This window comes from Taurulus bubalis (genome assembly GCF_910589615.1).
Source record: "Taurulus bubalis genome assembly, chromosome: 4".
NCBI classification, from domain to species: domain Eukaryota; kingdom Metazoa; phylum Chordata; class Actinopteri; order Perciformes; family Cottidae; genus Taurulus; species Taurulus bubalis.
Genome location: NC_136592.1, coordinates 2,794,258 through 2,817,691, shown reverse-complemented (window position 1 = coordinate 2,817,691; position 23,434 = coordinate 2,794,258). Strand labels below are relative to the sequence as shown.

General features: G+C 42.9%; 1 protein-coding gene across 4 annotated transcripts; it reads left to right on the top strand.

Moving 5' to 3' along the window:
• sh3gl3a (SH3-domain GRB2-like 3a) lies at positions 1–22,428 on the top strand (the record flags this gene model as incomplete). Of its 4 annotated transcripts, none has more annotated exons than XM_079216766.1 (11): positions 1–45; positions 16,229–16,297; positions 16,857–16,929; positions 17,051–17,194; positions 17,958–18,091; positions 18,344–18,502; positions 19,013–19,116; positions 20,242–20,366; positions 20,472–20,504; positions 21,449–21,514; positions 22,226–22,428. In XM_079216766.1, 11 exons carry the CDS (start codon positions 1–3, stop codon positions 22,426–22,428), a joined length of 1,155 nt encoding a protein of 384 aa, XP_079072892.1. The 4 variants fall into 4 exon arrangements, with proteins under 4 accessions (XP_079072892.1, XP_079072891.1, XP_079072893.1 ...); XM_079216765.1 differs by having other exon boundaries at positions 20,472–20,508; positions 21,426–21,514; XM_079216767.1 differs by lacking the exon at positions 21,449–21,514.
• Positions 22,429–23,434: the final 1,006 nt, after the last annotated feature.

Below are 23,434 nucleotides of genomic sequence, written 5' to 3'. Positions count from 1 at the left end.
ATGTCCGTGGCCGGGCTGAAGAAGCAGTTCCACAAAGCCAGTCAGGTACGGAGACGCCTGCTATCACAACAACAACGGCGACCGGAATCGGGCTTCGGGTGATTAGAAAACATAGAAAGTACCGAACCGTGCATACTGACACGTAACCATCAGAAACCACCCTGGTATTGTGTTTTAAAGCTCTCTGTGTAACGGCACTTTTTCATTCAGATAAGTTGGGTCAGTAAGCGAGAAACCGTCACGCAAAACTCCGTTGACAGGTCCGAAGATTCCACGTTTTCTCACGTGTTCGCAAACACGTCTAGGTTGTTTTGGGTGGATGTGAGGCGTTCACGGACCGCCGTGATCCTCTGGATGTGTCGGTACTGTCGATGAGGCGTTATAGTGTTATTCACCTGAAAGCACTCCACTTTAACACAATATCACAACTCAGAAAGTGTTTCTTAATCCAGTATCAGTGGCAGGGAAATGGTGATATCATAGAAATGTAATTGTTTAGGCAATTTAATTAAAATGTGTATGTTTTACGTAATAAAACGTACATTTCCTGCCGTAGTTTGGTGTGACATACCTATATTGGATCTGTATATAACGGGTTATTACAGGAGCTGTCCTATTGAGCTTGTGAGCATGGCTGGTTATGTTTTGTCTTGATGTCACAGCATGTTGAGGCCACTTCATGTAGGAATCGTCTGTAGATGAAAAACGCCGTTGGTGTACACTTGTTTTTATGTTTGAACCCTCTAAGAACCTCTGCCAACACCTCATCTCCAGGTGAACATGAGGTTGGACCCTCAGCGTTGTCCATTTGTTAGCGGATTTCTTGGAATACGTTGCAGTCTGCTAATGCGTTGGGCCACGGGGCTCAAAGTGTTTGGATTCAGCTCGAGATGAGTTGGTTTTCGTTATTATTAACTGAAACATATTCCCCATCTTTCTGTGACTGAGCCAAGATGCATCTACCTTTTGACTTGTCACCAAAGCAGACACTGGGATATAAGGAGAGGAGTCAATAATAAGGATCTGTAGTACTGGATGAAACGAGCAAAGACACAGCGTCTCACATTCAGGCCAGCTTTGAGTTTTTCATATACTGGTGCCTAGCCGAGTCATGGTTATAACTTTATAACCACAATTAATAACCCACAACTAACGCTCTTTAACAGGTTCAAACACCACAACACAACAGTTTGTGACATAAACAATTTGTAACACTAATAATTATAACTAATTTATAAAATTACACCGCCGAACTGCATGCTGGGTACAGCTCACCCACTATCACAACAAGAAGAAACTTCGTCGCTTCATTTAAAAAAACGTAAAAGAGCGATGCAGGAGGAACAACGAGAGACAAATACAACTAGACACATATGCAACGCTGATTACTGTGTGGTGTTTGTTATAAATGTACGTTGCTAGGGTGATAAGATGCTGAACATGGAGGGACTTAGGACCCAGGGGAATGGTTGTATTTTAGGGTTAGCTATTGACACTTTCCCTTTTGTGTACTGTGAGATTTGTGATTAAATAATCATTAGTAATATGGACATAATGACTCGGTGAGTAAAAAGGCTATAACAGCTATTTCGTGAGTTCAGAAAATGACATACATTTACAGAAATGCAGCCTTTCCAACCAGGAATATACAACACTTATGTCATATTACGTATCGATATAACAACACATGGCCCAGAAGTACCCTAGAATCCCTGACTTGCTCCGCTTTGGCATCTACCCCTGAGTCCGGATGCAGGCACAGGGAGAAGAGCATCGTTGTGTCACAAACTAACTCTTCAGATACCGTGAAGTGACCTTTGAGTGTCTCTGCTCAGCTTCTGAGACCTGGTTTCACTGACACCTGTTTTCACTGAGACCTGGTTTCACTGAGACCTGGTTTCACTTCGACAGGAAAGTGTGCACTTTCAATTTCTCTTCAATTTCTCACACAGTTTAATTGAATTGTTTTTCACAAATACACTACATGTATTATAATTATTTTTCCCTATTAGCTTATTTTCTCATTGCACAGCTCCTGTCTTCCTCTGTTGCTCTGCCTTCTGCCTGCAGCACTGCAGCTTGCTTTAAGGAGAAGCTTTCATCCAATCACATCTTTTCTCTCCTGTGTCTCTATGTCAGCAAAGCAGTTTAAGTCTTTGCAGATTAAAGTACTCTGAGAGTGGACGGTGTGGTTGATTATCATGGTCTTCAACAAATCAGAGATTTAGTTTGACAAGCTGGGCAGATTCTTTGACGTGCAGGGCCTGCGAAATGGCGTGGATGTATATGATTGGTCAGTGGCCCTTGCGTGACCATTAACATGCGCTGTGATTGGTCAGTGGGGCACGAAGCTACTAGAAACTTCTAGCCGCTACCTAGAACCTAGAAGCTACCTAGCTGGTAGATTTACTGATGACTTGCTGGTGGAGGATTATGGGCATGTGGTGAGTGAAATGCTGGTTGTGTTACTTTTTTTTACATCTGCAGACGTATTTAATCATACACAGTGCTGTTGTTGCTGCTAGTCGAGCCGGCGCCTCTCCCCTCCACTGTGCAGCAGCTGCTGGAGATGTCTTGTGTGTGTGTGCAGTGTTTTAGTTTTGTTGGATTGTTTTGTTATTACTAAATGTGACTGGTTGTTTGGTGGTTATTTGGACAACATGCGACCCGGATCGGTCAGCCAGGTTGCACAACATCGCGAGGCGAGCGCTGTGTAATGGAACATTGGTCAACGGAGTGGCCGCGCCTTTTTTCTTGTCAAAGTGGTTAAAATAGCTCCGCAGGTCGGTCCACACACCCCCGTGTGACCTCCCTCTATGCTCGTAATAGTGTGTTTGCCCTGAGGCCGCAATCTGTAGATCCCCCCCAGGAGTCCAGACACTGGAGGTTCTGCTGGAGGTGCAGATGGGGTGCTGGATGGATCTGAGAAAGAAGGCGGATGGTGCTGTGGAGGCAGAGTGTCGCATGAAACATGCAGCAGGACGCTAGATACAGCATATTTAAAAGGAGACGGCAACGAGGAGGGCGTGACTCTGTGCTGTTGACGGGTGGGCGGCGCCCAGCTGTTTAACAGCTGATAGAGTCTATGACTCTTCTGATGGTGATCTCCCTGTCTGAACTTACACTCGAGCTACATGTGTTTACACAAAACAAATAATAACCGGTAGCTGTGGCATCATAATGAGGTGATTAGGTTTTTCACTGTTGAATAGAGACACACTAAGTTTGTGATTGTTCTTGATGCAACTTCATAGAAACCACAAATACAGACTTAAACTTTAAATCAATAAAATCGTAGCATTCCTATTAAAGTATGACACATAGGACTGGGACAGCAGAACCAAAGGCATGTCTCAGTTAAAGTCTGGTGCCTGGTTATCTGTGTGCTGCGTTCTAATACATAATCAAGACAATTTAAAGATTGCAATTTAATTTTTATTCAAAGTATTAGTTTGATGTTTTTCCTGAAATTCCTCAAAATCCTACTACATCATTGTAAAATCCTCCCATTGGCCTCAGATTAGAACCGTCTTGTGTGACATTGAAAGCCCAGAACAAATGCCATCAGTTACCTAAGTGGATAGAGAGTGCTGACTTTGCTGCTGACCTTAGACCATCATCTGGGTGAATCATAGATCAGGCCACACATTAGAGATGTGTTGTAGCGCTCTCATGTTCCCTCACAGCAGAGAGGATATCGCATGTTGGGCATCTGGGTTCATGCACGGGGGGAAAAATGAATATCATCATTTGCCTCGTGGAGTTATTCCAGTGTGCACCAGCTAAATGTCAACCTGCCACTTCCTGTTTATGTGTCGGCCTGTGCTCCTCGTGGTTGTGTGTCTCCTCCACACTGATCAGAGGAACTGAACATTGCACTGGAATTGCAGTTTCTCGAGGTACCGTGGATATCAGCTCTCTAACGTTGGGAAGGTATCCCTCTCATTCTCTTTAGTCGGATGAGAAATACAGGCCTTTTACTTTTGTAGGCAAGGCGTTGATTTCTCGTGTGAACAGTGCAGTGCTCAGTATTTTCTACCTGCTTGTGTTGTTCTCTGGGACATGCGGTGATGAGCAGCAGAGGCTGTAAAACATTGACAGCATTTCTAACTTTCACCCACAGTGGTTTCCTGCTTCTGCAGCAAAAACATGAGAGGCTGCCTGACGATAACGACCAGACTGTATCAATCAGACCCCTGCAAAGAAATAAGACAACAAAAGATCAGTTCTTAGAACTATGTGCATGTCCTGATGTGTGTCAAACAGTATTGTTTGGTAGTTCACCTGTTTCCTGAGGGGAGATATATAGATACCAAGGTGAGGGACGAAAAACACTTCCTGTGTGTTTCAACCGTATCTGATTCTTTTTCCACTATTATTAAAAAGGGGGCAATGGAAATATGGTGGGATATAATTGCTGGCCTTTTTAGATAAACCAATTTTACAAGTGTGCATTGTTCATCTCCCTCCAAGTCAATACTGATTGACTGAATTGTACGAGTGGTAGGATGTAGCAGCTAGAATCCATTCAAATCAATCCAGAAATGGAATAACAGTTACATTGAAGATATGAACAGCCATCCTTAATAAAAGATGAGTATTATAAATTGAGTATGAGGAAGGTATAAAGACACTGTGGTGTTCGCTGAGGGCCCAATCTGCCCTGCCTCTTAGCTTGATGACAGCTCTGTTTTGGTTTCTGATCTACTGCTTAGCCTTCTGCACAAAGTCCACAGTACAGATGGAGCGCACTGAGATTTTATTACTTTGACATCTCACGTACAAAAATGGGAGTCAGTGTCATAAAAAACTGCAATTCCCCTGTCCTTTCACACAGATGATACTCGGATGAGTGTCTTCATGTTTTCAGCTGATGTTTTAATTTCTTGATAGATTAATTGACAGTGAAAATCCAATAATAATTCAAAAGAGTCAATAAGTTCAAACCTTTTCATACCTAAACGCACCTGGCCCATTCGCTGGGTAGAGAATGTCTGTTTCAGAACTCAACCACCCTAAATTCTGCTGCTGTGAAGGCTGAATGAACTGAAGCTTTCAGTCCAGCAGCATATTAAACACTAACCTCAGTGGAACCGTCTCGGTTACAGTCTCTGAGGAGCTCGTGTCGTCACCACAGGCCATAGTACAAAACGTATGCGCTGTTACGTGATACGTGAATTATCTTTTCTCTGCTGCAGCAACACGTTATCACTGTGACCTATGTACATCTACAGCCTGCCCCCGAAACTGGATTCCGCTTGATACAGATACAGCTGACACCTCAGTGAAAAGAGTCCATCCATCTTTAATGACGGAGGGATGGAGGAACTGAGTCACAGTCGCCTGGTGGTCTGGCAGGCAGCCTTTGAGTTCATTAGTTTCAGCGGCACATCATCATTGTGTGTGGCTTCACGATGACGCTGATGGGACGGAAGGGGAGCCTTCCAGCAGAGCAGCCTCTGATACATGACACGGACTCAGGTGTCCTCTTGGAGACTTTCCCAAACAATAAAATACGATCTCGGTAGCTGTTTCTGTCAAGGGGTCGAGAATACTGTAATTGTCTGAGTGTTACACATTTCAGTGTTTTAAAATCTTTTCTTTAAAAACTTTTATTTCAGAACATTTTCTTTTATGTTCTTGACTTGCGTTCAACAGATCATAATTAAGAAAAACTATAGAAAACTAGCCTACGTAAGATACTTAATGTTACAGTGTCACTGTTCCTGCCACCACCCACCATAACATGCTCCACATGGACCAAATTGCTATTTTGACTATAATCGTTTGAGACTTAAAATGAATTCTTGGGATTGAGATTTCAGATGGCATAGAGTACAGCTTGTGGAATAACAGGGGCAGAAAGGATTATGGGTGTATGATGTGCTCCAATAGTAGTTTCCATTGTGGCTTCACTTTTGTTCAGCTCTTACTCGTCTACCTAGTGGTAGAATTTGGTATACTGGTCTTATGTTGAAAATCAAATCCGTCTGAACATGTTTACATCGGATCAAAACTAGAACTTATTAACTTCAACATTGTCCTATCTGACTTTTAGTATGCTTTCAATATAACCAGAAGGCTTGTGGTCGCCAGTACCATGCTATGACTATTATCTTTGGTGAATAATGTTCAGACTACCAATAATATGTGACACTGTCTGACATGATGGGCAGTTCAAAAAAGTTTAAAATCTATGCAGCAGAACCAGAGATATGGTCCGTTTTTAATCCGTGCATTTTTCTTCCTTGTCGAAACCAGGGCCTGGCATTACCCATGATGCAACTTGGTCACAGATAGTTTGGTTAGAGATGCAGGTTAGTTCTGCTAGTAGATGAGGAGTGGCCTACGGAGATCTGGTTAACTCCACTCTGACTTGTGTGATATTTGAGGAAATGAATCAGACCCCAAACAGCGCCCCCTGGAGGCACAAAGGCTTGATATAACGTTTTAACACATGAAGTAGTATTCCTCAACACCTTTTAAAGTTTAAACACAAATGTTATCTTTGTGTGCTACAACACAAATACAAAATACAATGTTTTTTCCATCAATTCCACTCAAAATCCTTCACTGTGGCAGTTTTTTGGATGACCAACAGAGAAACTTGGTAGAAACGTATGAAAGCCGAGTGGTGTCATGCTTTCGTGTTCACGAGCTATGACTATGATTTTGCGTTCCATGCCGTGCCATGCGACCTGAGTGAAGGAATAATAATGAAGTTAGATCTGCACAGGGCTCGTCAGCTGACGACGCTGCTGATGGTAACGGACGAGTGTGTCCCGGCCTGGACAGGCCTCTAATGAGCCAATTACCTGGAATGACAGGTTTAACCCAGGCATGACAAAGGAGGATTAATACGATTATATCACGCAACCTTGTCTGATGCATTTTCTTTTTCTGAGAAAAGATTAGTTCATTTTCTTGAATGTCGTCTGGTTGTTAAGTCACTCGCTGTTCATCAGGAGATTATTCTCCTCCGAGGACTGACGGAGCAGTGATGTACGGCTCTGTAGGTTTGGGATCTGTCTCAGGGTCGCTCTGTTCAACGACACTTTAGTGATCGGCTGCACCATTTCAGAACTCAGCTGTGAGAAAAATTCAAATCAGAGAGGGAATTATGACAAGTTTAACGTCCAAACACAGGCTCTAAGCAGCTTATAATATATAATTAGAACTACAAATACCACAAAATAATGTTTAATCAAGCATTTATTTCCTAATCCTTTTGAGTTGTGATTTTATGCAGAAATAAACGGTATATGAAAGTAAAAAGAAAACATCTAGAATGGATTTCTGTTAAACTTTATTATTTTCCATTCCTGCAAGCGCCTGAAGAAGCTTAATATCAAGAGCTGCATTGAAAAGACGAGAGGAACCACGGCTTTGCAGGGAAACATAAACAACACAATGCATGTGTGTTGTTCCTCTCCCTTCCTGCACAAACGGAAACATGAACACATAAAGAAAGTTCCACCCGCAGGTCAACAACCCAGAATACCCCCTTCATGCACTCTGAAAGCTTTGGCTCCATAAGAACCCAGCGCAGTACACACACACACACACACACACACACACACACACACACACACACACACACACACCCACACAAACAATGCTGTTGGGTAGATAACAGTATACAGTAAATGCTGAATGAATGGCTCCTTTCATTGTGTTATCTAACCAAGGACATCTCAAGCTTTGCCACTAGCAGACCTGACAAATGGACATGAGACACTGTAGGTTTTGTACCGAAAACACACACACACACACACACACACACACACACACACACACACACACACACACACACACACACATACATGTGTAAGAGGGGAAACCTTTTGTTGCAGAGATAATGTGTTGGTATCTGTAACCTCCTAATGTAAAAGGAACCATGACCAACTATTCACTCACTTGGGAACCCATAAAGCCTTTCATGGCCCTTGACCCCACATAGACACCACTGTACTGTATGCTGCTGAGCCAGTGGGACAATCAGCTTTCATTGACCCTATCAACCCAATGACTAGCAGCTATCTTTAGTGAGGGTTTGCAGCTCGTATTAGAGAGGCACGCAGTCAGAACCTCTGTAATATTAGATAAGGGGAATGTAAGGGAAGGAAATCCATGTCTCTGCTACTTTGTAGGATTTTCCCTCAAACAATGGATAGTTAAAGCTCCACCAGTTGCGTATGAGGCAAGATGTGGCCGTCAGCGACAAACCTAAATGCACACAGCGTGTTAGTCTTTTTGAGCATTTTTTTACCAATGGTGAATTTCAATTTCATTCTCAATACTGTTGTGCTTCGGACAACTCATACCGGTGACTTCTAAAAAGCTGTGTTTGTTTCATTACCCACTTCACCCGCCTCCCTCTCTCCTCATTGGCTGAGTGTGTTCGGGCCCCTCCTCTCTGCCTCCGCAACACATCTCCTTTGGGAGGCACTGTAAAACAATATGGTTCAGCTAACACACACAAACACACTACAACAATTCCTGTGTACGTGTGTGTAGGCCAGTGATTCACCGCCTCGACAGATTCCACTTTTATTTTATTTTTTGAAGGGAAACCGCTGTTTGATCCGGTCGGCTGTGGGGTTTGACTTCATGACACGTTCCCTCCTCTCGATAGCGTTAGTCAGCTGAGGGGAAAGTGTGATCTGCGACAGACTGGCAATGCCTCACAGAGCACCACAGCGTCTTTCACTCTGCGCTCTTCTCCTCCCGTCCACACGCTGCAGACACACGGCCAGCCAGCCTGGAAAGCCTCATGACTTGTCCAGACTCATTTCCCACCAGAGGCTGACGAGAAAGAGTCTGTTCTGTATATTACCTCCAGCTCCACATTGCATTAATATATTAAACACCCTGCAAAATAGGAATAATTGAATTAACCTGGCTGTCTTTAAACCCAACCTTTCTTATTAGTCCTGTAATGTAAAGTCAAGTCTCTACCAAGAGGCTAAGACCATTCCACTTGCTCCACTGCTGCGTGTTTAATGAGTTTTACTGGGAAAAGGGGCTTTATCTCACGGTCTCGATGCTCAATTAAATGTCTTGATAATAAGGACATTTTTGTAGATTTAATTAATACTTCAGCCAACTCAAACGCGTGTATTATCATAGACATAATATGTATTATCATAATATGTATTATCATAGACATAATGTGTATTATCATAATATATATGATAATACACATAATTATTATTATGTTTATTATCATGATGGTAATTCAACTTTCCCAAAATACTACAATTAAGCCCTGTTCACACTGGACTAGTATTACTGTGGGACCTCCAGTAACTTGTGATATTCTTTGTCCCGTGCGAGTGGGCTTCTGTGATTTCTGTGAAGTCAGCCCCGCTCAGATAACAAAAGACCTGCCGTTTTAGCCTGAGCACATGCATTGCAGATACTGTGTGAAGCCGGGTGACGCAGCCAAGTATATGTGCCTTTGTTAGACTGTCTGTGTAGTTTGCAAAAACATGAAGACAATCGATGAAACGCACAGTTTGTCAGTGGTCTTGATCTCTGCTGGAGCAGAGCTAGAGCTGCACTCATCTATGACCAGCGTTGGACTTCACTAATTACGTTCCAATCTGCAGTGGAAGTGGATAATGGCGGTCCTATGTTTGGACTGGTACATAATGCACCGCAAGGCTGAGGTTAAGATTGAGCAGTGCTGTGAATAGGAGATCAGCTGTGTGCTCTGAGAGATCTTCATCTCTCCCAACATCTTCAGCTGTGAATGTGGCCTATTTTTCTATAAACGGTCTTGCAAATGGCTGTTTTAAATTTGAACGTTGTTACTGTGCATGTCAGTTATGCATGATATTGTACCAAAAGACTGAGGCTAAATCTTCATGTCCCAGATCAAAGTCAGCATCCATGCAGAAGACATTCTTATTTAACTTTAGGACTATCAGATAGCCTGATAGCACAGTATAACAAGGAAATATTAGAGAGTTATAACATGTTAATTCTGTTTGGATGGTTGCTTTAGAAAAAACACACAAAACACAAAGGTTAGATTTAAACATGTGCCTTTTTTTTCTTTAATAGAATAGTTTGCATTAATGTTACAATAGAGGGATTAGAGCATAACGACTAGTTTCTTTAAGTTGGGTAATGAATGTGGCTGAGGTTGCTGCACACAGTGATGGTACAGAAGGAGATGGTGCACTGTTACCTGGGCTTTGCCATCAAGTGGCCCCTCCGCCCCTCTAGAAGACAGTGAACAGAGTCTAGTGAACAGAGTCAGGACCTGTTCACTCAAATGGGAGAAGTAAATGTGAGCACGGATTATGACCGATTCTTTGGCACCATAGTCACCGAATTAAATGTTGGAACCGGTCCTTCTCCACATCCTTTCCTACCATTGGGACACACCAGCTGCATTTTTAATAGACGTTCAAATCGGCAGAAAATGAAGCACTGTCGGCGATACTAGTCTATCATTGACTTCCTAGCTCACTAGCTCTAAGCAGCTTATACAATACAATCAAAACTATGTATACCAAGATTTTCTTTTTTTATTAAGGCAAGTATTTAAATGGCAGTACAATCGTGTATTTCCTTATCATTTGAATTTTGTGTTTTTTGCAAATTGCCATGAAAATAACAAAGTAAAAGGATATCATTTAGATTGTTTTTACACTGACTTCAGGAAATGATGTTTCAGGACGGTGGTGAATATGATAGTCTGGTATTATAGTTCTTAGAGAGAAAACCGAAATCTGCAAAAATCTGAAATGGAAGGTCAGAGTTTTGAAAAAAATCCTGAATCTGAAACAGCATTCTGTGCACTTCTGAAAAATCACATTCAGACAAATCAGTGATGAATTCAGCCGGGCTGTGCATTGTTTATGTTTTATAATGGCTTCATGAGTGGGACAGAGTTAATAATATACATAAAATATCATTACTTTGATTGTGGTGAAAAACTAGGACAATTTGGTAGTGGGACATTTTAGTGTCTCATTTGTCGGGTCTCGGGACACCCAGCTTGAAACCAGAACCCTAACGGACAAGCTAACTGCTGTATTTACCGGGGAAGCTAACATTTGTGTGTGTGCTCTATAAAGGAAGGGACACGTGTGTGTAACCCCCCCCCCCACCCCCCATCTGTAAAGACCTGTGTTCAGAGTACAGGAAGAAGGAACACACAGACCCAACAACACAATCAAAGAAATGACTACAAACAAAACGTGCCATGCTGCTTGGTGCCTTTTGTGTGATGTAATGTAAAAAATAACATTCACATCCTGAAGGGGATTATCACGGTGTGTTCCCGCGCGTCACAAAGAGCGGCAGTCAATGGGAACACTTTGACTCTGAGCTCCTGTTGAGCCGTGTGTTCCTCTCAGTTCAGTGCTCAGGATGACTGCAGTGCTAATGTGTAGCTGCGGTGCCGTCAGCGTGGATTCAAAGCAGCAACAGCACCAGCCGTTTGTTGCCCAGCTGCCACCTGCTGCTGCAGCTTGTACTAAGGCATCTGACCCTGGAGCCTCTCTCTTCAATGCAAAATGCATTTAAACTCAAACCGTAACTTAATTTAAGTGGTGGTTGCAGTTTCCTCTAAGAAAATCTTCATGATAGCAAAAGACATTAATTTGACACTTTAATCTATATTTTAAGTCAAATGTACTTCTTTTTAAACTGCTATGTGTTTTTTTTTTTAAAGGTAACATGCGCAGGTTGGTTACTGTGATATCATTCAGTATATTGTTGGTTTCTGTGATGGTTACAGTATATTGTTGCTTACTGTGATATTATACAGTATATTGTTGGTTTCTGTGATATTCTACACTACATTGTTGCTTACTGTGATAGTTACAGTACATTGTTGGTTACTGTGATAGTTGCAGTATATTATTGGTTACTGTGATATTCTTCACCACAATGTTGGAATCTGGGATTTTTTATAGTACCTTTTTAATCTTTGATTTAATACACTGTATTTATGGGCACCTTGCTGGTTGCGTTTACCGAGCTTCTCAACGCAATTTTTTTCACCCGAGTTTGACTTGCGCGAATTCGCGCCGCGTCAAACGCGCTATTTGCGCCACTCAAAACGCGTCATTTATGCCGCCCGCCGGAACACACGCTTTTTCGCAACCGATCTGTGCATTGACTTTGCATGCGTCTGTGCATTGACTTTGCATGTAATCTAGTCGCGCGTCAAATTCGCGCCGAGTTTGGTGTGAACGCAGCATAAGAGTCTTATTAGTGTCTAAATAGTCAGCCGTGACAATACAAATATTTTAAAAACACAAAAGGAACACTTTCTGTACTCCAACACAACAAACTCGGACAACACCGCCACGCTTCTCTCCAACTTCAACTCAAACAGACCGCAACAAGCAAATGGTGAAGAAAAGCGTTTGAATTCCTGTCAGACACGTATCATAAGAATCTGAGCCTGTCAGTGGAGAAAACAAGCACTTTTAGTGGACGCACATTGACGTTGAGGAGTTATTCTCCCTAAACGCTTTGAGTGAGTGTACTGAATAACATGAGATTGATATCAATCTTTTCCCCGCATGGCATTCAGAGAGTGTTTTCCCAAAACGTTCAAGTATTTGGTTCAGTGAATAAACCTGATCATAAGTTATGTAACAGCAAATGACTCGATGGATCAGACTAAGAATGTACAGTGGGACTTCCTGTTCATTTCTCTCGGCACGCTGCCCCTCCACTGCCCTAGAAAGACTCTGGCAGCCACACTTGGCTCATTTCTTCGCTCTCTCTGTCTGCTAATTTTATCCAGGCTCTGACCCACTTGGTGCCTCCTACTCTCCCACTGCTGGCAGCACTCGTAGCCCTGGACATAGACACACACCGAACACCTGTACAAGTATAGCTCTCTGCTGGCTATACCTGTGCTTATATTTATAAAACTACTGAATGGTGAGGGTTCATGTTACGATTGACCTGTATCTTTGTAGCATCACTACAATGGGGCAACTGTTAAGGGCACCCATCATAATCAATCATAAAACACCACGAGAGGCTGCACACACTTCAGATAAAGAATATTTGAGTAGTGGTGCGTTGATGAAACCATCAACACTTCCTTAAGACATTAGCCCTTCACAACAAACGTGTATATATAATCATTTAAAAGGAGATAAAATAAAGCAGACAATAGGGATGCCAGGTTGGCATTGGCAACCACTTCCTAACAAACAGCAACATCCAGTCTCCTCAGTGTATGTGAGAGAGGATTCAGCTGTCTAAGCAGAATTAAGACCGATCAGAGGTCATCTCTGACAGTTGAGATGGTGGACGGGCTGATGTCGGTGTAACTTGAGGGACTTCAGTGTTGAAGGGTCAATGGTTCTGGAGAGGGAATCGCCACAACGGTCCAGGACACCGACATTTAAAAAGCAAGAGAACGGATTAACACTGCTGCTATTTTTAATACCAGGAATTGAGGATGCACACGTTAACCGATAACACTTTAATATTTCCAATTATTTAAAAGATAGTTGTGTTTACAAGCTAGCTGACTCTGAGGCCGGTCGTTCACAGCGCTGCACCGACGGTGTCATTTTGAATTGATGATGAATTGGAATCGTCACTCTCGTGTGATGTTTGATTGGCAGACGTAGCTTGACCTTTCTCGTAGCCGTGAGGCAGGTCATTGGGTGACCCGAATGTCCCTCATGGACAACCACTGGTATGTCAACAAGAACAACAATATCTAATGTAGAGCGAGACTGCATGTCTCAGCTAGGCATTGATTGTTACATCTCCTGACTCCAGCATACAGGGTTGTCTACAGGATGATGTCTGCGTTATTGGATCTGACTGAGGTACGACCCTGAGAAGAAGGGGCAAACTGCATCCATCATGTTCATAGCTGATTGGGCTTATCTTCCCTATGCATTTAGAATCTCAGTTATTATGTTGTCTGCGCTCAGTCCCGTTAATCCTAATGATGTCCCTGTTGACTGCCATATGGAGAGGACCGTGATGACACAAGTCTCCTTTGTAGCGTGAACGGTGGTCTTGCCAGGGGAAAGAGGAGGGTAGGGGGGAGAGTAGGAAAGGCAAGACCTCGCACCTAACTCGGTGGCACTCCGTCGGCTAATTATCCTAGTGATCCCGGAGGAAATGATAATCCTCATCCGATATTGGAATAACGCCTTCGGTCTTTTATCTCGCCCCGTGCTATATCGTTAGGTTTTTGTGTTATTTTCGAATTAAGTTATAGGTTTTGTCGAGGGTGTTTTACAGCTTGCGCTCTAGGTCCCCTGCGGTAGGCTGTAACTTGTCTCAACCCTTATCAAGCGAGTACGTATATCGTCTATACCTTCTCTCTACCTATTTTGACACCATCTCATCATTATGACAAACACTGCAAAAGTCTTCACCCAAAGACACTTACCTTAAGTCTCTTTGGTAGATTCAGTCGTCACCTCTGTATCTCACGGTGGATGGACAGGGAAAGAGGGTTTAAATTGTTTTAAAGAACCAGAACCTTTTGTTTGGTTGCAGTCCCTTCCAAAGGGTAAGGCTGAGTTTTTATTCAAAGTTTATCTTACATACAAAAAATTAAATTCAATCAAACAGTTTAAAAGTCACAAGTAACTAAGAGAAAGGGTTATGTTTTTTAGAGCTGGTGAGTGAACACCTCTTCTCTCTTGTCTACTCCTGCACAGATTTGCCAGGCTCCCCCCTCCTGATAGCAGAAGTTTCTTCCAGACTCTAAAGCTGGAGACCTGTCCAACCCCTAAGGGCTGGGACAGGTCCAATCTGATTTTTCTCCTTTTCTAGTAAAGATGCATATTAAGTAACTAAGAGGAAGGGTTAAGTTTAGAGCTGGTGAATAAACACCTCTTCTCTCTTCTCTACTCCTGCACAGAATTGTCAGGCACCCCCCAAAAAACATGCATTCCTACCCTCTCTTTTATACACCAGAATACATAAATCTTCCTGTCACCAGAGTTGGACAGAGGAGGTTTCACTACCTTATTTGGTAATACTGCCAATGCATGCTCTTTAACAAAGGAGAGAACATTTAACACATCTCATTCAAAAAGAGTATATAACATAGCAACTTATAGCGTCCTATGAATTTTCTGTGGTCTAATCACAAACTATAATGAAAATAAAAACCAAACAGTATATTTATATATTCAATGGTTATATAGAAAAAGAAAATGATTATATGGTTATAATAGGTAGACCTTTTTACTTTCATATTATTCCTCGGACACTCAACACCTTTCTATTCTTGGTCGATCTGCAGGTTCTCCCACTTGTGTTAAATGTTGTGCTGTTAGCAGAGCTGCTAATTGGGATACTTTTAGCTGGGCATCATCACCGCCTGCCCGATATTTAACCTACTGCTGCTTTACTGAACGGCTCCTGACGGAAGCTTTGTTTATTCCGTGAAAGAGTGAGTTGGACTGCCCCGTCGAGAGAAATCCTCTAGTTTGGGGTATTTCCTTCCATTTATGAATGAAACATGTTCAATAAAATGCTTGTTGTTTTGTCGTTGATTGAGTTGTGGTTGTAGCGTTAGTTAAAGTTCCCATGAAAACAGAGTTATCTTTATAACCCGTATGTATTGCGCTGGTCGTCACCTCTATGCCAGTATCTGGCCCAACAATGACAAAAAAACAAGTTGGGTATTTTAGAGTCTGTCGTTGGTGAGCCATCCTCGTGTACTTATTTTGCGTCCAAGTAAAGCCTTCTTGAATACAGGATCTCCACGTCTCCATCTTGGATTACGACCATCACCGTGTTGTTGTTTTTTGCAACCAGTGAACAGAAGTCATCAGCTCCAGCAGCCCCGCCACCCTAAAAATACGATAAGCCGTTTGGATAATGGAATGAACAGAAATGACCATATTTGGAAGGAGTGACGTAGAGACGCTGTAGTAGTGGCAGCGACCTGTCAATCACCTTGTAGCCCCGCTCCAAAGCATACCCTGCTTTATGGTCTCTAATTGGACCATCATTTACTAAATGAACATCATGCTGTATTAAAGAAGACTTAAAACTAGAGCTTGAGACATAAACTCATGTTTACAATGGTGATTAGACACACAGGAGCAGGGCAGACAATCACACACTGTATACGTGAGCATCACACCCACAAGGCATTGACCAAGAGGTGCATGCTGGGTCTCACGTTGGATCCTCCTGCAGCGACTTCACCCCTCCTCCTGCCTGTATTCCTCAGTATTCTCTCTCTGCTCCCTTTGTGCAGCTACTCAGTGAAAAGATCAGCGGGGCCGAGGGGACCAAGCTGGATGAAGACTTCACGGAGATGGAGAGGGTGAGTTCAGTACAGGTGAACGGATCGAAGTAAACCTTTACAAACCATCTGCAAGCAGGCACCCCAAACAGGGAAGGAAGTGTGTTCATGTGAGAAAGATCCAAGTGTCAATTAAATGGTTATTAAGGAAAACAAACAACAATGGATATGATGGTCATCTGCTTAAAGTTATCAATTTGACCTGGACAGATGGGATGACTATAAGCTGTGTCCACATTTAATAACGGCTTATTCATTGATATGTATTGATCTTCATTGAGCATTTTCAAATGTCATTATTCACTTAATTAAAGTTGTTTTGAGTTAATATCTAAATGTCCTAATGAACTCAACAACTGAAACCCTGTAGAATGACTCTGATGACACACACAAGTTGGTTTGAACTGGCATTGAAGGGGTTAAGTTCAAGAGGTTAGTCACACATTGGATCATCTTTCACATTTTGTTCCAAATATTGTGACCATAAGCCCAGTCTGGGTCTGAATCACAAACTGACTGTACAACCAGAACATATTTACACATAAATGAATACAAATATGTTTTGTCCTGCTTCTTTTAGAAAATTGAGGTGACCAACAAGTCTGTGTTTGATCTCTTGTCCAAAACAACAGAATACCTCCAGCCTAACCCAGGTAAACAAAAACACAAAAGCTATCTTCTATGATATTTGGGTAAAGTGACTGTATCTGCCACTACAACACCGTCCTGCTCAATGAATCCTGTGTGTGAGATATGTGTTGTTTCCCTCCACAGCCTCTCGAGCCAAACTGAACATGCTGCACACCGTCTCTAAGATCCGAGGGCAGGTGAAGACCACTGGCTACCCTCAGACCGAAGGCCTGCTGGGGGACTGCATGCTGCGCTACGGCCATGAACTGGGAGAGGACTCTGTGTTCGGTACCGATTCTCATATTCCAGAAGCTCTTAGATGGTGGGCGGGGCTGCAGAGAGGCCAATGTGTTTCTCATCCAGCACTAGCATACGTTACATTCCTGCTGTTTGACTGCTAGCTGAGCAGCTGTGACATACTCCTCCTGGAGTTCACATTTGTAACATCAGCAGAACTCGGATGTATGCAGCCAAAACAAACTGTCACTACAGGATGCAAAGGCGCTGAATTGGAAAAGCATTGCATTTTATTTGTATAGCCCAGTATAACAATTCACATTCACAATTTCAGAGGGTTTCGCGATCTGTACGACTGTGGTGAGGAAGAGGAGGAGAAAGGAGCTCAGTGGATCCTAGGGAGTCACCAGCAGTCTAGGCCTAAAGCAGCATAGCTAACGATAACCCTGAGCCGGCCCTAACTATGAGTGTCATACTAAATGGGACAGAAAGTGGAAGCTTTCTGTCCTATTTGATAGCTGAAGGCTCTGGCTCCCATCCCACTTTACGACACTATAACAAATAGAATTAGCTGTAGTGTTTTCCAGGCTGGTTGTGAAAGACTAAAGAGTTAATTTATATAATTCAGTTCCCGTTCCCAGTCTTTCCTCCCTCCTCATGTGTACATGTCATCACATTTTAGTGTGAAGCCTCGTTGTTTTCTGATCTGCTTCTGTTTCCCTTTGAACGCAGACAGACTTCATGTCTTCAAAGGAGTTCTGTGTTTTTCCCGCTGGTTAAGTGAGAAGATGTGCTCTGCCTCTCTGTTCTGTAGGCTGTGCTCTGGTGGATATGGGCGAGGCCATGAGGCAGATGGCAGATGTGAAGGACTCCCTGGACATAGGTGTGAAGCAAAACTTTATTGACCCCCTGCAGAATCTACAGGACAAGGACCTGAAGGAGATCACGGTACAACTTGTTTGTGTTATTACATGCAGTGTGCTTGATTTGACCTTTGAGACCTTTTTACCTTCTGATATATCCGGTAAAATTCCTGCACTCCCATACATGTTAACATGGTTACAAGGGGTGTAAGTTGTGAAACTGAGACTAAGCTAAGAGTTAGTTTGAACAGCGCCAAACAGGTTAGGTGTGAAAGAACAAGAACAACTATCTTTTCACCTTCACGATGCATTGTGCTTGTTCCTCTTTGTGCTGCAGCACCACCTGAAGAAGCTGGAGGGCCGCCGCTTGGACTTTGACTACAAGAGGAAGCGTCAGGGGAAAATCCCAGACGAGGAGATCCGGCAGGCCGTGGAGAAGTTTGACGAGAGCAAAGAGCTGGCGGAGAGGAGCATGTTCCACTTCCTGGAGAATGATGTGAGACGCAGGATATAACTTCTCAATGAAGAACAGATCAATAGGCAGTCGGCCATTTTCGTTTAAAATTTCAATTCCATTCAGTTTATTTTGTATATCCCAGAATCACAAATTACAAATTTGCCTCTGAAGGCTTTACACTTACGACATCCCTGTCCCGGGACCTCACATCGGATCAGGAAAAACTCCCTGAACTGAAAAAAACCTTTCACAGGGAAAAAAGGGAAGAAAGTCTGCGTGCTCCTTCAGCACCGCGGACAGCGGCATGGATTCATCTATACACAGCGAGTCATTGTTCAACTAAACACGTTCAACACCCCCTCTGCCTCTGGTAGACGAGACAGACTTAGGCATGATTCTATAATGTAGTAACATCCAGTGTAAAGTCAGCACAAGATCCTTAATTAAGGATGGGTCAAATGCAGAGAAGAATAACCCCAAGGATACATTATTATTATTATTATTATTATTATTTATGTGTGTGTGTGTGTGCGTGTGTGTGGCCAATAGGTGGAGCAGGCGAGCCAGCTGCTAGCACTGATCGAGGCGGCTGCAGAGTACCACCGGCAGTCGTGTGAAATCCTGCAGGAGCTCAGGGGAACGCTGCAGCAGAGGTGAGGAAGAGCTTCACTTTGTCATCAGTGATTACTCTGCAGCCTTCGTCCCCTGTGGCAGGATGACACTCCAACTCTGCTCCTGCTGGTGAAAAAGTAATTCCACTCAGAGTGGTTGTGACGGTGAAAGCGATGAGAGTCGCCAAAAGTGGCGACAGCAGGTCTGTGAGTAGAAATGGGATTTATTTTCCAAAAACCTTTCCGCTATAATATAATGAAGGAGAAATACTTCAAATTTTATTAATTAACTTTTTAGTTGGTTACATGGATTTATCTGTATTGAGTTCCCACAATCAAACTCAGCCACCACCAAACTGCTGTGTACTAACAATCCATTTGACTGCATCCAACAAAAATACAAATGTGTAAATTGGCCCATACGGCGAGCTCCTCATTTCATTCCTGGACGACCTCTGCGAAAGAGAAAAGGGTAAGACAGGAGGAGGAAGGGAGATGGGAAAATACAAGCGACTTCAAATACAACAGTGATGCTTTGTGTAAAAACAAGCTGGAGATAAAACAAAATGAATAGAAAAAAGGTTTTGACCAGTGATCATAAAATGAAAAAGTAAAGTGTTTGTTGTTGTAATACCCATGTTGGCCTCAAGAGGCTGCAGTGCACCACGACCCCATGCAGGAGCAAAAGCATTCCTTTTCCTGCATGGACTCTAAACACAACATATATATATATATATATATATATATATATATATATATATATATATATATATATATATATATAATTGTGTGTTAACAAGTTTTGTATATGAATCTCTTCTGGACGAGAGAACAAGAACGAAAACTATTTCGATCAGACATGGAAAAGGGATCGCCAGACTTTTCTTCCTCTGGTGGAAAGAGCAGCAGCAGCATGCCCTGATAACGAGGCTGAGAAGATGTTGTCTAGCCCAAAATCACAAATTACAGCGTTTGTTGGGGGGATCCCTCTCCCCGGATGGACAGAAGCAATAGATGTCATGTGACCAGAATGAACAACGTAGCAGAGCATTACATGACAGAAAGTATTCATATAATGAGTAGTAGGCATGGACCACGATCCATGAAGCAGAAGGAGGGAGAGAGGAGGGGCGATCTCAAAAGAACGGTCTGCTCTGCTCCCTTCAGGATATCCACAGCCAGCATCCGGCCCAAGAGAGAGTTCAAACCCAAGTCCATCCGGAGCAGCATGGAGACCCTGGACCACAGTCAGCTCAACAGCCTGTCCTACAGCTCCTCCCTCAAATCCACCGGTACACCTTTATCTTACCTTTCTTCTTGCATGATGTAACTTCCTCTGTCAGCCCCATCTGCATTGTTTGCTTTGTGTATACATTTATTTATATTATCCCTTCCAGATATCCAGATCAACCCAACAGTCAACGGTAAAAGTAGGTATTTCGCTTATACAGCATTGAGGTGATGGTCTGTAAATGCACAACGTATATTTATCCTCCCTCACCAGATTTTACTACTTACGATTTTAGATTCTTTCCATCCTTTGAAACAGTAAACATCCCACTTATCCCTCATCCACCATGACCCCTCTGAGAAACCCTTTTAGTCTGTTGCTATGACAGCTGTCTGCTTTTTAATGACAAAAATAGTTTGTACCTTTAATTGACATCAGCGGTTTGTCCCTATTGCCAAGAGTAAAATCCTATATAGCAGCTGTGACTAAAAAAAATAAATATAGTAATGTTGTGCTCATTATTTTAGAGAACAATTTAGTAATGTGGCTGTTATATCCCTAAATATACACTAACCCAGTTAAATATAAACTGTTACTTTAACAGTTTAACCCTGTGTTACATCCACATTATACTCCATAACAATGTCCTTACATTTCCAATTTCTTTAATGTAATGGATGCTTTTAGTTATGTCTAAATAATTATGTTTGACTATAAATGTATATATTATATTATTTTATTATTATTATTTGTGTCCCTCAACCTTTTTTCCCCCAGGACTTTATTTTCATTAATTTCTTTGGCCCTCCTGATTGAACAGTAGTAATGGGCTCATCTGTGTGTTCAGGGTTCATCTATAGTAGCTGTGCTCTTCTGTTAGATTCACCTTTTAAAGTGGAGTGGATGAGGTTACAGACCCTCTGGTACACATGTTGAAAATAAGTGAAAAGGAGATTTTGGTAAACATGTACAGTGTCTGGAAAAGCCGCTGCTGCCCTCTGCTGGTAGAAGTCAGACACCACTAGTGCTTACGTAGTATGAGGTGGACCACTGTAGATTAAAGGGGTGATGTCTTGAGTGTGTGCATTGTTTTGTGTTGTCTGGTGCTCAACACATCTACATGTGTCTTTACATCTCACCCAGCTGATCATATAACATCTGTTCCTCTGTCATGGCCTGAGAGCCCCACCATCAACGGCAATATTCTCCGTGAGTAACGCACACCGACTCCGCATTCACACGTTCATGACGACACACCAGCAACTCCTTTGCTGATGAATGAAATGCATAATCAAGCCAACACACTCCTGGTTTCAACCCCTCAAATGGGAGGGTCTTCGGGTTTCGGAAAGTCGGAAACAAAAAGCAATTTCAAAGGAGTTTGAAGTTTATTCATATTCATGATATGGAGCTTCCTCAGTTGTTATGGAGATCTCTCAGTATTAGTACCAAGTGCTGACAAATGAGCAAAACCCCATCCACCTAAGTTCTGTTGTGCATCTTCTGGTCTTCAGCAGCAGCTGGGCTTTGCTCAGTTGGCAAAACCAATCTAGAAAGATATTTGATGGAATCTTAAGTCAACTGTTTTTAGCCATATCTCAGATCTTCAGCAGCAGGTGAAGGTCACCTGGGTTGTAATGAAGGTGGCTCAGTATGAGCACTCCGCAGTGTCAACGCATGCACTCAAGGTCCTCTTACTAGCAACTCTGGGCTTTCAGATAAGTCATCAGCAGGTGGACTTCGTCTTAGCAATTAAAAGACGTCTTTCAGACATTTTACCAATGACTAATTGGTAAAGAAATTGAATTAAAAAAGAATGAATTACTTGATAATGAAATAAATCGTTAGTTGGTAGGAAATAAGGCAATTCTCATCGTAAATGTGGAGGAGTGAAATAATATTTCTCTTCGTGTGGCGCAGAGACCGAGGTGTTGGACCAGCCGTGCTGCCGCTCCCTCTATGACTTCGAGCCAGAGAACGAGGGCGAGCTGGGCTTCAAGGAGGGCGACATCATCATCCTCACCAACCAGATCGATGAGAACTGGTACGAGGGCATGATCAGCGGCGAGTCCGGCTTTTTCCCCATCAACTACGTGGACGTCATGGTCCCCCTGCCTCAGTGAAGTCCGGCACCTTGAGTCCTCTAAAGACTCCCTTCCTCGGCCTCTGCGCCTCACAGGGCCGGCTCGGCCCGAAGCTGGGAAAGAATTTCTGTCTACTGATTTTCCAAACGGAGCCATAGAGGTAGTAGTTCTGTCCCAACATGACACGAAATCAAAAATGTTGCTGATTGAATTGTTTTCTCTGATATTTATGAAGCTGAAGCCAACTGAAAACCAAGCCATTACGTGGGACCCTCTGCCTGGTCGACCCTCATGTCTTTGGGTCTGACCAAGGGGAAAATGTCCCGTCTTGCTCTCCCCTTGAGCGGTCTGCTTGTTTCTCACCACAAACTGAGGCTCCGGAACTTTGTAGTCACATCAGGAACATTGTATTCATTTCATTTTGAGATAATTCACCACTCTCATATAGTTACCCCCAAAATAAGGATAGGGGCTACGTGTTCGCTTCTCCCATCCCTATGACGGGATGGGATGCACTGTCATGGATGCCCTGCATCATGCTGACAACTAGCCAGCTAAGGTGCTAGCGTAATCCAAGTATGAACGTAGTCAGAGGAATAAGATGATGTTTCACCCAAATCATCCCTAGAATTCAGCTCTGCAGGATTGAACAAAGACAATTAAAGCTTGGGTAAGTAATGTATTTTGGAAATGTTTTTTGTTATATTTGTTGAAATTCTCTTTACAACCCGACAGCAAACGATAAATCAAATGCTCTGGCAAAAAGAAAGGGACGTCTGTGGCTGCATCAGGACAGTATTGAGCCCCAGTGAACCCATTGGTCAGGCTCCCTGCCTACCTGGGTGCACCTGCGTGTCACCACCAGCCTTCGAGCAGCTGCTAGCTCGTCAGCTAAAATTATCCGTGTTCGTTGTTCAAGTTCATAAAGATCATTTTGGGGGTCGACATGGCGACTTTCTCGCTAGGTTTAGCGGCTTCTGGAGCAAGTGCTGCTTGCTACTTTCACTGGAAAAGAGTTGGAAACACTGTTTTTTTTTGTTTGGAT